At 41.3% G+C, this 14,852-nt stretch overlaps 1 protein-coding gene across 9 annotated transcripts in view; it reads left to right on the forward strand.

Annotated features, from left to right (window-relative positions):
- BMAL2 (basic helix-loop-helix ARNT like 2) overlaps nt 1–14,852 on the forward strand; it is a 64,148-nt gene that overhangs the window by 40,526 nt on the left and 8,770 nt on the right. For all 9 annotated transcript variants that reach the window (XM_075898977.2, XM_075898971.2, XM_075898993.2 and 6 more), the window contains 3 exons: nt 365–515; nt 11,331–11,389; nt 13,296–13,404. In XM_075898977.2, the coding sequence (XP_075755092.2) occupies nt 365–515; nt 11,331–11,389; nt 13,296–13,404 (319 nt within the window). The remainder of the gene's footprint in view (nt 1–364; nt 516–11,330; nt 11,390–13,295; nt 13,405–14,852) is intronic.

Consider the following 14,852-nt stretch of genomic DNA (forward strand, 5'->3'; position numbering starts at 1 on the left):
TCTGTCTACCCTATGCACTGAATGAAGCAGAGGTCCTATATAGCAAAGAGTATGTAGTCATATAATTAAATATTGAATTTAATGGACTAACAAACCTCACATCTTCCCACTGTTGACTTGCAAGCGCATAGATGATGGGCTCCGCTTGACATCTGATCAGATGACTAACTTTGAAATTTGATTAGTGTCCAGTCTTTGTGCTTATCTGGAAAGTACCAAACACATTGTTGACACTACTACATTGAAATTGTTTTATTGGTTGTGTGGCTACCAAAACTGAGTAATCAAAACAGATTTTCAAGTCATTTGTGTCCTCCTGTATATACAAATTAGGAGGTCTTTAATATGCTTTTTTCTTATCTAGTGTTGCAGAGTAAAGAAAAAATATTTACAAATTCCTACAAATTCAGAACAAAAGATGGAACTTTCATTACATTGAAGAGTCAGTGGTTTAGTTTCATCAATCCATGGACCAAAGAACTGGAATACATTGTATCGACCAACACTCTAGTGTTGTAAGTAGCTGGTGATGTGAATAAGCATCTTACTTTTTGTCTTAATTAGGGAAATCATTAATATAATCATTAATATAAATTCATTTTAAAAAGATTAATGAAAAAAATCAGGGCTAAAAATACAAACTCCATGAAATAGTTGACTAATAGATTTAAGTTCAGAAGAGACCATTGTGATCATCTAGCTTTTTGACCTCCTGCACATTACAAGCCACAGAACCTCTGCCACCTAATGCTGTAATAAACCCATAACCGGTTTAAATACTGAAGTCGTTAAATCATGATTTAACGACTTCAAGTTACACAGAATCCACCATTTACACTAGCTTAAACCTGCAAGTGACCCATGCCCCATGCTGTAGAGAAAGGTGAAAAACCTCTAGGGTCTCTGCCATTCTGAACTTGGGGAAAATTCTTTCCCAACCCCCAAAACAGTGAACAATTTGAGCATGTCAGCAAGACCCACCATCCAGACATACAGAAAAGAATTCTTTGTAGTAACTTGGAACTTTCCCCATTTAGTATCCCATCTCCAGTTGCTGGTGATATTTGCTGCTAGCAGTCACAGATGGGCCACATACCATCGTAGGCAGTCTGATCATAATATCCCCTTCACAAACTTATTAAGCTCTGCCTTCACACCAGTTAGATTTTTTGGCCCCCATTACTCCCGTTGGAAAGCTGTTCTAGAACTTCACTCCTCAGATGATTCGAAATTTCATCTAACTTCAACCCTAAACATTATTGCCAATTTATATCCATTTATTGTAGTCATCACTGGCACTTAAATAATTCCTCTTCCTCCCTGGTATTTATCCTTCTGATTTATTTATAGAGAGCAAATGTATCACCCCTCAGACGTCTTTTGTTTTCGCTTAACAACCCAAGCTCTTTGAGTCTCCTCTTATAAGGTATATTTTCCATTCTGCTTCTGGTGATGTCCCCATGGGTGTTCCACTGTTGGTGACAGGCCGTCCCGGAGCTGCAGATCAGTGCTTTTCTAGCAGTTGTCAGTTGGACCGTGCACACGCAAAAGGTGCCTCATGCCGTTTGCACTTTGGCACCTTGCACACACAGCCTGATCCCCTCCCCACCTTCAGTTTCTCGCTTACCACCCTCGGTCATGGATGGAGCTCATCTCTCGCCTAAGGCATTTGTTCTCCTCACATAGATAGCTAGAGTTATTCATACCTTTTTTCTTAGTTTATTGTTCAATAGTTAGGATTTTCTTGTTCCTGTTATCTGTTTAAAACAAAACAAAAAATCATTCCTGAAGGGAGCTGCGGAGTGGCAGCAGCTTTCAGCCTAGTTAAGCTGCCCCACCACAGCTTACCCTACCCTCCTTATCTTCATTTCTGTGTTTAAAAAAAAGGGGGGGGAGGAAAAAGAAGAGAGCAGGAGGAGACAGAATAAGTTTAAGGTCGCCCAGGAGTATATGCTGCTTGGGGGAGGTTCACATACCCCAAAAGTGTGATCACTGCCGCAGCCTTATGGCAAGAGCCAGAAAAGACAGGGAGTTCCAGCTCCATACGATCCTATTTGAAAAGGCTATGCAGCCCACTGAGGAGCCACAACCTTCTCGACCTCCTGTGGAGGCTGCTAAGAAAAGGGCTGCTTCTCCCTTTCCACAGAAGCACTTGAAGAAGAGAGCCTCCCCAGCAAGATCTCTTCCTCCTACCCCATCTCTTAGGGTAAGCAAGGGAGACACACTGGCCACCTCCGGCACCACAGCACCAAGACCTTCTGCTAGCACTGCTTCTGCAGCCTGCATGGCCTCAAGGCTGACACAGTTGTCAGCACCAGAAAGGTCCCACAAACAAATCTCGGCACCGATGCCAACAACATCTGAGGACCCGGCACCAACGAAAGTCTCCACACCGGCAGCTAAGCAGCTGTCCTGCCTTCCACTGTGTTGGCACTGACCTCAATTCTGCTTCCCCTAGGGGCATCAGCACTAGTACAACATAGTCTACATGATGAGCGCACATCACTGACAAAACCCGGCTTGTGTATCGCTGGCACCAGATATAATCAGGAGACAACATATTTCTCTCCCTCCATCCAGAGAACTCTCCCTGGTGCTGCTCTCACCCTACACTTCTTTGAGGTATGTTAGGTCTCTGGTGCTGTCTGAGTGCACCAGATTCAGCGAAGAATATCAGAGGAGTGGCTTTTCCTTGCAGCACTCCTCCCCTGCGACATCTCATCACTACTAATCTTATTGTGTCAGACCCTGCGACCAACCCTGGTACTCAGAGTGGCTGTACCCTCCTTCCCACTATCCACCCTGCTGACTACCATGGGAGCATTGGGGATCCCATAGACGACACTCCACGGCTCTGTCTACCCCGGCAAAGAGGTCTTCACCAGCCTCGCCCACTCGCATTCTTCTAGCCATGGAGGATTTGGCGGAAGAAAAGGGTCAAATCCCAGATGAGCAGACCGAGACACAAGCTCTTGGGGACTCACCTACTGACAAATCATCATCATCACCTGATGAAGCCGTGATTCCAGAGGATACACATCCCACTGATGACTTGAAACAATTCCAAGAACTCTTTAAGAGGGTGGCTGCAAGACAAGAGATTCAGCTTCAAGAGGTGAAGGAAAAACAGCATCACCTCCTCAAAAACACCCATCCTACCTCTCAGGGAAGGATTGCATTGCCCATTGATGAGGCTATTATGGAGGTATCAGATGAAATCTGGCAAACTTCTGCTTCCATCCAACTGGCTTGCAAAAGGGCCAATAGAAAGTATTTTGTTCCTCCTAAAGACTTAGACTTCCTTTTTTCTCACCCGCAGCCTAATTCGTTGGTAATGGACGCTGCAAACCACCACTCGAACGCTCCACAATTCAGATTCACACTTAATGACAAGAAGCATAAAAAGCTAGATTTGTTTGGTAGGAAATTATATTCCTTTGCCATACTACAGCTTAGCATTGTGAACTATTTGGTGCTCCTAACGAACCATGACTTTGACAGCTAGCTACTCTAAGCTAGCTGAACCCATGGAGCATCTCCCAGATTCCAAGAAGCCCATACTGATAGGTCATCCACGAAAGGCATACCATCGCTCACATGGCATTGCTGTTATCAGTAGACGTGGCTGACACAGTGGCTAAGGCAGTTGTATGCAAAGAGCTTCCTGGATCCAGGTAGTGGGAGTGCCTAGGGAACTATAGTCTAAGGTGGAGGATCTCCCTTTCAATAAACCTTTTTGTGGCCAACACAGACAAGGTCCTGCATAGCAGCAAAGATTCCCAAACTACACTCCGAACGCTCAGCATATGTACGCATCCGTGTCAACGGAAGCCTTATACCCTGTACTACAGGAACAAAGACCACCTGCAGCAGAAGTCCTATGATTATAACTGACCCAGACCACGGCCCCAGCGGAAGTGCCCATCTCAATCACATTCCTCTGGCTCTTAGGCTTCTAGGCAGCAGATTTGAACCTTTGCTCGAGGGTCTGCCTGATTTTTCCATCTGTCCAGTGCTACCTTTTCACCCACTGGCTACAACCCTTTTTCCACCATTGGGACTCCATAACATCAGACCAGTGGATGCTAGAAATCATCTGTACAGGATACACCATTTTCTTTACGTCACTTCTCCCTCCCTTCTCCCCTTCCCTGTCCCCTTTTGGGGACCCCTTCCACGAGATTCCTCTCAGACAAGAAATCGATTGTCTCCTTCACGTAGGAGCAATAGAGAGAGTTTCTGACCTGTATTGGGGAAGGGAATTTTATTCCAAATACTTCCTGACCCAGAAATGCACAGAGGGCTGGAGACCAATATTGGATCTCAACTGATTAAACAATTTCCTATGAAAGCAATGATTCGAAATAGTCACACTGGCTTTGATCATTCCAGCACCTGACAAAGAGGACTGGTTTGCCGCCCTCAGCCTACAAGATGCATACTTTCACGTCGCCATATACCCATCCCACAGACGCTATTCTGTTGTACCATGGGAGAGGACCACTTTCAGTACAGAGTCCTGCCCTTCAGCCTATCCTCTGCCCCCTGGGTCTTTTCAAAGGTCCTCACAGTGGTTACAGCTTACCTCCGACAGCAGGAAGACATGATTTTTCCCTACCTAGATGACTGCCTCATAAAGGGCCGGTGACATGCAGAGTCAACCAAAATGGTCTTGAAGACTAGTCATCTGTTCCATCGTCTAGATCTCCTTATAAATGAGCAGAAATCAACTCTTGATCCTGTTCAAGATATAGAGTACTTTAGGGCTTGTTTCGATTCTTGAGCTGCCCACACTTATCTCCCACATCACCGTTTTGCCATGCTACAGAATCTGGTGGCCATACTATCCATGATTCTTTAATCTCCACCTAATCCTTAATATTCACTTGTTGCACTTCCTTGTCTTTCTTTTCCTTTATATGGCTAGGTACCTTTTACTGTTTTAATTTTCTTAAAAGGCCCAACTTTGTTCAGCTTCTGTTGGTTCTCACTTGTTCCCTAAACTTTCATACCTCCCAGAAGTAGCTTTTCTTGTAGCCATTCTATTTTTTCTTAATAAACCTGTTTGAGATGATTGGTCTGCAACCTTTTCCTACAAATTTTTCCCCTTTTTAGGTCTGCAGGTTTCAGATGGCTTCTCCAACATTGATTTCAATTCCAAGCCTTTTCCATATTCATATCCTTGAGTTCTTTTATCCATTCTACTTTTTAACTAATTCCCATAATTTTTTTTAAAGTTTGACTTTTTGAAATCAAGGACCCTAATTACAAACCTGTTATAGTTCTGAACTGAATTAGCTCATGATTCCTCCAACTAAAGTTGTCCTATAGAACCAGCTGGTTGGTGAATGCTAAGTCTAAAAATGGCATTGCATTTTTTTGTTTTGTTTTTGTTTTGTTTTGTTCAGTGACTAGTTGATGATGAAATCTGTGGGGTATCAAATCCGAGAAAATCTGGGCTTCACCATTATTAGTAGAACTTGTCCTCCAAACTATATCTGGGGAATTAAAATCTCCATAATCACACAATTCCCAGTAATATTTATTTCATTAAAAGCATTAGAAAACAAGATTTTCTGTTGTTGTTCTTCTTCCCCAATGTGATTTTGACCCAGGCAGATTCTGCATTATTCATTCCATCATTTCTAATATCTTTACAGCCTGCCTCATTAGTATATACAATACTACTCTACCACCTTTACCTTTTTATTTCTGTATTTTCTGAACAGCACATATACCATAAATATCTGTACAGCAGCCATAAACCCTATTCCACCATATTTCTGTTACCCCCTAACACCAGGTTTTACTTCCTGCACCAGTAATTGGAGTTCCTCCCTTTTGTTACCCAGGCTTATTACATTGAACTTCAGACTTGATAGTTGGTTCTGCTTTCCAGATTCCTTACCCAGTTGGTTAGTTGTTCTACTACCAGAATTGCCTCTCTGACTGTTAGTGCCGACACCAATGACCATGTGTTTCATATTGTTCCTTTCTTCATTGTTTTATCCTCTCATAGGTCTAGAAAACATGACCTGTGAGGAAAGACTGAAATAATTATGTTTGTTTAGTTTGGAAAAGAGAAGTGTGAGAAGGATCATAGTAACAGCTTCCAAATACCTAAAAAGTTGTTACAAGGAGGAAGGAAAAAAAATATTCTCCTTAACCTTCATGATAGCACAAGAAGTAACAGAGTTACATTACATCAAGGGAGGTTTAGGTTGGACATTAGGAAAAACTTCCTAACTCTCAGGGTGGTTAAGCACTGAACTAAATTGCCTAGGGAGGTTGTGGAATCTCCATAATTGGAGATATTTAAGAGCAGTTTAGACAGACATCTGTCAGGGATGAGCTAGAAGATGGTGCTTAGTCCTTCTGGGAGGGCAGGGGACTGGACTTGATGACCTCTTGAGGTCCCTTCCAGTTTTAATATTCTGTGATTCCTACTTGATTTGCCTCACTCTATTAGAATCAAGTGAGGAGATTACATGAAACTCTCGTGGCTGTCCCAAGAATTCTTAGTTTATAGGTCATTCAATCAGTTGATCCAGAATTCTGTTTCCCTCACTGCTTTGGTGGAATCAGTACTGACTGTGAATGCTGAAAACATTTTTTGCAGCATCACTGCTACAGCCATCTGTTAGTCATCATACTTGTTTTGCCTTCTCTCTCATCCTCTAGGGACAGGTAGAATCTCACTGAAAATCACATGAGCCTCCATTTCTTTAATTGTCTTCCCCCGCCTGTAATAGTCTCCGTTGATTCATTCTGGCAAGGATCAGCTTGATAAATTTTTTCCCATGTGAAGGGCAATAAAAGGATTCTTCCTGCTCCTTATTCTCCTTATGCTCAAGTCCACATCCTATCTCTTCGTTCCCAGCAGACTACACACCCTTCTGTTCTCTGGATTAGCTCTGGTGACAAGCTTGTCTGTTCTTTTTAGCAAGGAGTCCTCACTCAGTTGTGCTCTGCTTGGTGTTGGTGTGATTCTTTAACCTTCCTCTTTCTGTTCTTTCTCGCAGCAAGTTGTCTTATCTTCTGTTATCACTTGAAATTTTAAGCAAGTCATTCTTTGTCCTCTTGGGGCTCTGAACACTGGCTATCTCCATTGACTCCCTCTTGTAGGATTAGCCACTCTTTTCTTCCTTGCTCTCCCACCTTTTGATAGTACTTCCAGTGCCCCTTTTTCATTTTCCAGCTCAGCAAACCTGTTCATGAGGTCTGTTTCTTGCTTACTAGTCAGTCTTTTCTTTCTTCCTGGTTCTCGTAGTCCCATGCTTCCACTTTCCTTGTCCAGCAGTCTCCCCTCACAGTTAGCCAGTCTAGCTTACTTCTGCAAGTCTTTGAGTTTTCCTGTCAGCTTCCTTTTGCTTTCCCTACATCATCTGCTCAGATCTTTATGACATTCAACCATAGTTTTTACCTGAATCACTGAATCGCAAATCTTCTCTTCCATCAGATCTATTAGGTAGCATTTCAAACACATTTTTCATGTACTCTCTCCAGGATAATGTACACCCTGCTGCTACAGTCATCTTTATTATCTCTTTCATTCCTTGAGTCATTACTGTTATTACCTCTATAACTGTCATAGCCTTCCTGCCTAAGCGCTTGCCAAGAGGAAAAAAAGCATGTGAGCGTGCACACACATTGCTTTCCTAAAACTCGTTTTCAGTTGTGTTGGCTGGCTCCAATGCTGCTATTCAGCTGCCTTTAATAGATCCTGAAGTTGGGGAAACTCCACCCCGCTAATCAGGGCTCTTCTGTCTAAATGGCTCTCCTTCTCTGATAGTACACTGCCTCCTATCTGAAAACGGAAAATAGGAAACAACAAACTAGCAAGTAAGCAACAAAACTCTTAAGAAGTTTTCTTCACTTCTCTTTGCTTCCCATCTCCTCCAACAAATCTCTAATCATGTCCTCTGTTTTCAGATCTGTTTATTGGCTCCTCTGCTGCTGTTCCAAATGTGACAGCTATTCTACATTTCCTGATTCCGATTTTAATTTCAACTTTATCAAAGTTTTTGCATTTAATTTCTTAGGTGTTTCATTTTTATATGGAAAATCTTTTTAGGGAAAACTTAAGACTTTGATCTTATGTTTAGTAAAATCCTATGCCTCAGTTGGGGGATGTCTGATTTGAACGAGAAGGCATTGGATTACTCCAGGGGCAATTTTGTGGGACTGAGCACCTACAGAAAATGCCATCACTGCAGAATTCCTATGCGTCCCTACAGAAAATGGCAAGGAAGCAAAGGGCAACTGTGTAGGGATGACCCGTGGTTGTAGCTTGGGGGGAGATTGCCCCCCAACAGAGGCAAGGCATGAGGTGTTGCATGCTGCAGCTCTCCCCACCCACCAGGCTGCATCTTGATTCAGCTGAATGCAGCTGAACACTACCCCCTTGGTTCTAATGCTAGTCTCTCATCTTCTGTGTGCAGGGAGCCTTCCTGTTCTCTATGTAACAATGAATGTCCGTGATGGTACTGGGTAAGATGGGGAAATGAGGAAAGGGAGTGAGGGGGTGGGAGAAGAGACATTGGGAAAGTAAGGGGACTGGAATAGGGCTGGAGGAGGGGAATATGTTAGTGAGGCATAGGCTCTTGATTAGGTTTGAGGGTGTGCAGCATGCCCTGGCTTGAGGTGGTTTCCATTATGTATAGGGCTTGCAGTTTGGTTCAGTGGCTCTCAGCACCCCACTATACAAATTATTTGCACATCCCTGAAGTGAAAGGAGAAGGATGGGCTAGTTAGGGAGGAGGATGTGTTGAGGAAGAAAAAGGGATAGGGGAATTGTGGAGGGAAGTGGGCAACTGGGATGCAGCATCCCGTTTGCAGCAGCAGCTCCCTTGTTAAGAAGGCCCATTGAACCTTTACCCTGATAAGCCCTACAATTGGACCCTCTCCAACAAGGCCTCCACAGACAGACTCCTGTCCCCCCCAGCAGCACCTGAAGTCCCATCCTGTCAATTCCCAGACTTCCACTCAGTCCCCAGCACCCAAACTCTTGCCACTCAAATCCCCATATCAGGCTCCCTCAGTGAGCCCAGGCCATGTTCTCATGCATCCCCTACAGAGTCCTATTGTCCCTGCACTCAAGATCTCCCCCCAACAAGCCTCTGTGCATCCAGTTCTCCTAATGAGCCACCCACACCCAGATTGCCCCACACAGAAACCTCTTACCCCACACTTGGATCTCCACACATTAAGCTACTCCACACTTGGATCCTGCTGGACTGAGCCTTCCCATCCATACCTGGTGCAGTAGCAGGCCTGGCCCTTGCTCTGTGTCAAGGTCAGGTGCAGCCTTGCTGTTGAGGTCCCTGTACCAGAGGTCTGCGGGCTTCAAGGTTATCTCTCACCTCAATGCAGCCAGTGGCCTATGCTCCCTACTACCATGATGGATCCTCATTTATTTATTGACAAATAAAATTTGCAGAATTTTACAATATGTAAATATTATTAATATAACATTAATTGGCACAGAATTCCCTCAGGAGTAATTGGGTGCTGAGGCAAGAGACGGAAGGTTTTGTTTTCCGCCATCTCTGTGTCACTCAATGGGTAGACTGTTTAGGACAGAGGAAGAGAATTGACTGTCTTTCATGGGCTCCTTCTTCTCTACTGTATATAAAATCTTTAGAACATGCAACAGCCATTCCTCTGCTGCAGCTGTGCTGGCCTCCCTGCCTTATCAGGGAATAAATTTGAACTCTGTTACCAGAATACTGCATGTCTGGCTGTTAGACAGTTTTTGGGGAGCTGAAAGAAATTTTACCCTAATGGCAAGGTGTCATTTTTTTATTGTCTTTACAGCACCCTATTCATCCCATTTTAGGCTAAAAAGGTGCAAAAAAGGGAGTTTAAAAGCTATATGTGCAGTTTGTAATTGTATTGCAACTTGTGACTGGTGTCTGGTACAGATGAGGCTCAAAGGAGCCAGCTTCCTGAAACCAGGAAGGTGGCATATAGAGCTAGTAGTCAGTAGAAGAAAGGTAGACCTTCAATCTTTGCAGACTGAAGTACTCTTCCTGTGTACTCACATTCCCCTTCAGAAGGGAAGGGTACAAATTCAGAAATGGATTGAATCCTAGGGGTTTGGCTATAGGGGGCCAAACCTGATTATTGGTTATTTAGCAGGAGGCACCATCAAATGGTTCCCACCCCAAAGAACTAATTATGTTTCTGTGAATTTAGTTTGTAGTCTTATCTTAAGGTCTCATGGTACTGTAGGGATGGTGCCCAATTCTTCCTCTGTAAGAATTTGGAAAAGTTCAATAGCTACAAAGGTATCTAAATTTAGGACCAGTAATTTCACTTCATCTGTCAATGGTTTGGAGCCTGCAACAGCTTTATGGCTGTAATGGATTCTCCAGCCACAGACACCTAGTGAATCTCAAAATTAACATAATCCTCCTCCAAGAAAGATCAACTCCACCGTTGTCTGTCCTCAGTGCCTGACTATCTGTATGCATCAGGAGAGATAGTAATTCTCTGATGTCTCATCCGCGGGTTGGGTGGAGTGCCTCCCTGGGTATCAGTCTAACACTGTGGGTACAGTATATGCCCTGAGATGTGTTTTCGGTCAGAATATTCAGATGAGGCCCAATTCAATGAACTATCTTGACTTCCATGGTAACTGGATCTTAGAATGAGAAAAACATACAGAACCACAAAATGCACCTTGGAGGATATAAAGGCAGCTTTTCCATAGATACGCAAAAGAGGAATCCCTTTGTCTCCTGCCCTTCCTAGCAGGAGTTTACTGTTCCTGAAGCTGGGAAGAAGAGAGCACAAATCCATCCTGAGGTGCTTGGAGGCATTTATGTGACTTTTTTCTTCAGACACGTGGCCTAAGCAGCTCTACTTCATCAATCTACAGAGCAGACCTGGGTCCCCTTGCACATTAGGATTGATCATCCTAGTGTGCAGGGTGGTGAGTCATATGTCTGGATAGGTTTTATATAAAGTGCACTCCTCACTGTCTCGTACTAGTGGTCTAATCCCTTGTGTTTTCCATTGCTCTAGCTTCCTTCATTAGTTGTAAAATATAACTTAAACAAAATTGGAGCAAAAATGGTGCTAAATTTTTCACCTAATTTCACAAAAAGTGAGGTTGTCCTGCACAAAGCGATAACATAGGATATTGTTATTTAGCAGCAGGAATTCAGTTTTTCTGTGCAAAAGGATTAAACCTAAAATTTTCAGCAATGTGCCCAGAATGGTAATGTTTTACTATGTTTCATGTACTGTTTAAAATCAATTACCAAGTACATGATGTATTGTGTTTTAAAATTTTACTGATTTTTTTCTATGCTATTAAATTCTAGGGGTCATAATGAATCAGAAGAAGAAACATTACTACCCTGTGGTTCCCAGTCCTCAGAAGGCAAGTACAGTTTTTAATACACAAAATCTTATCATTATAATATGTACATTTCTTACAAGATCATTCCTAGTGTTTAGTATAATATTGGAATAACCCAAGTCTTGGGAACTTTGGCTCCAGGGGAATTGTATGAAGAAAATAAGCATTCTCCAAGCCAACTCAAGTATCTTTGTATTAAAGTATAAAACATACTTTAATACTCAAGTGTTAAACATAGTATCTTTGGCTCATGTAGCTCATTGTATCAGCTTCTGATCCATAGTACAGCGAAAACTTTGTTATTCGGCATGCTGAGATAATGTGGGTGCCAATCAATCAAACATTCCAGTTACCTAAGAGTTATGCTTACCAATGGCATACCAACTTTCAAAGAATGAAAATATAATAAAATGAATAAAATTTACAGCAAGCATTTCTGGGAGCAGAGTGTGGGTGGGGCCATGCTGGAGGTTTGGGAAGGCAATGCCTTCCCCCGCCTACCATACTGGCTGCCCATGATAATGCTGCTATATAAATCCATGGTACGCCCATGCAGATATGGTCACCCCACCTCAAAAAAGATACATTCGAACTAGAAAAGGTATTGCAGAGGACAACAAAAATAATTAAGGTTCTGGACAGGTATTACATACGCATAGGTATTAAAGAGACTGGGACTTTTCAGCTTGGAAAAGAGAAAACTAAGAGGGGATGTGAAAGAGGTCTGTAAAATCATGAATGGTGTGGAGAAAGTGAATAAGGAAATTCTATTTACTACTTAACATGAGACAAGAACCTGGGGTCACCAAATGATATTAATAGGCAGCAGGTTTAAAATAAACAAGAGTTAGTACTATTTCACCCAACACACAACCTGTGGAATTCTTTACCAAAAGGTGTTGTGAAGGCCAAAAGTATAACTAAGTTCAAAAAGGGTAAGTTCATGAAGGATAGCCGAGATGGTCATGGAAGCAAAACTATATGCTCTGGGTGTTTATATTCTGACTACCAGAATCAGGGACTGGATGATGGGATGGATCACACAATAATTTCCTTGTTCTGTTTGTTCCCTGTGAAGATTGTGGCATTAATTGCTGTCGGAAGACAGGATACTGTGTTGAGGTATACCATTTATCTGACCCAGTATGGCCTTTGTTATGAGTCTTGTGTAAGTGCAAAGAAAGTATTTTCTTCATTTCAGTTTATTCAATCATTTCAATTAAATAGCAGTCTTGAAGGCCATGGTGACCAGAAACAATGTGTCCAGTTAATTAACTACAGATAATACTTCCTTTGTTTAATAAATCAGTCATTTTTAAATACAAAACATGTTCTAATAAACTTTTTAACTACATATCCAGTAATTTATCTAATACAATTTAATTTAATTTAATTTAATTTAATTTTCATCCCATCGAGCTTGACACAAATTGCAAATAAAATAACAATATGTAATAAATAAGTGCATAAGTCACCATTTTCTAACAAATAAAATATGTAAAAGTTAAGAATCTGGATAAATTTAAATTAATCTGTATAATAGCTTAAATAAACGTGTGTGGATATTCTGTATCTTCCTGGTTAAAGCACCAAAGTTAGTGTAAATGCTATATTTCATTGCACATCGGTGTGTTATAATGATTACTAATGAATGAGAATTAACTTTTCTTTAAGAAAATAGCATACAAATATAAAATTATTGCCAATTTAAATCAGTCCAGCCTGATTTTAAATGAAATGTAGTTTCATTAGTCAAGCATAGTGAAATGGGAAGTGAACAATGAAAATCTAATTAAATTTATAAAATTCTCTCTAAGTTGTTAGTAATACGAGGAATCTTTTTATGTAAATAAGAGGCTCTTGCTGTTTAGTGAAAATAAATTAATATTTAATAAACTTCTACTTTGTTTTCTTTTTGTAATTATAGATACTTCAAAGCAGTCTTTTCTCAGTGTACCTGGGATGTCCACTGGAACAATACTTGGTGCTGGAAGCATAGGAACTGAGATTGCAAATGAAGCATTAAATTTAGAAAGGTAATGAAAATTAAATATGTATTTTAAGGCTTTGAGCAAAAAAAATAGCAAACATAAATAATTAATGGAAATTAACTAATGTACTGCGTTTATTTTATCTTGTCATATGAGTAGTTGTTTTTTGATTCAACATTAGTATATTACGTTGTGAGAGATTAAATATAACAACCTCCCTTGAGATTCCTGCATGACAGTGCAGAGCTCTGACCTGATAACCATCTTAGTAATGTGCTAGTCATTTTAAAAGTTTGCTTATTCACCCAAATTTTTTTAATATTTTAAAAGTTTGCTTATTCATCCAAATTTCTAAAATTTGTATTATTCTCGATTAGTTACATTTTCTTTTTAAACTAGATTAGAAAAGTCAGCCTATGGATTAGAAATAATCTTTATCTTCAAAGTGGACTCTGAAGGAGGAACTTTCTTGTTGCAGTATCGGTTGGGGAACCCTTATAGCCCATTCCTCTGATCTCATTTATCACTGTCCCCAAATATTCAGAGGGTAATATTCTAAAAGGCATATCATTTCAGCAACCTCAGTTCCTTCCAATCACAGTTTCAGACTGATCGTGAACCTCACCACGTCGTTCCGACTGGAATCATAGACTCAGAACTCTGAGCCTTGGTTCACTCTGTTGGTGTAGAATTAACCTGTGATGGGGTACAATCACAGAAGGCCCTTTGGGGTTGCTTCCTGGTTGCAAGTGAAAACAGGCAGAGCAAATTACAAATTTAAAGTAACAGAAAGCTCATAGCTAGCACATTAAAGCTTATTGCAAACGTACCCTAAAACTGTTCTTATTTCAGATAAACCTCCAAGCCAGGGATGATTTTTTTTCCCACTAGGGTCTCTGGTTACCCTCTTGGGTGTGTCATGCCAGCCAAAGACAAAGGCTACATGTACACTGCAGGCCTTTTGTACAAGAACTGTTTTCCACAAGAGTTCTTGCATGAAAGGTCTTGTACAAGAGCACGTCCACACTGTCATGTGCTTTTGAGCAAGAGATGTGCTTTTACACAAGAGCATCCATTTTAGCAAGTACAGACTTGTTAACTTGCCACATTTTTTTTCCTGGGGAGTGGCTCAGATATACTAGAAAACATTAAATTGACACAACATACAGAGAATTTAGACAAACAGAATACAATTATCCTACAGGGATATTAGTATAGAGAATCTGACTCTGAATACTGGCAAGAATGGAATATATCACGTTGGGTTAAATGACCTTACTGACTTTTTCCTAGCTATTAAAAGGATGCTGACCTGTTCTGTCTTTACAAAGATCCCCTTAAATCTTGCACACTGGATCAAACTCATCCAGATCAGTTTACATCTTCATTTCTGAGGGACCTTGTCCAGCATTAGTTCCTGATATTTTATCAGAAAATGAACCATAAGGTTTCATTGAATTCCAGAACATGAACAGGGAACCAGCTAGCAAAAC

The sequence above is a fragment of the Pelodiscus sinensis genome, chromosome 1 (genome assembly GCF_052426305.1).
Source record: "Pelodiscus sinensis isolate ZL-2025 chromosome 1, ASM5242630v1, whole genome shotgun sequence".
Lineage (NCBI taxonomy): Eukaryota > Metazoa > Chordata > Testudines > Trionychidae > Pelodiscus > Pelodiscus sinensis.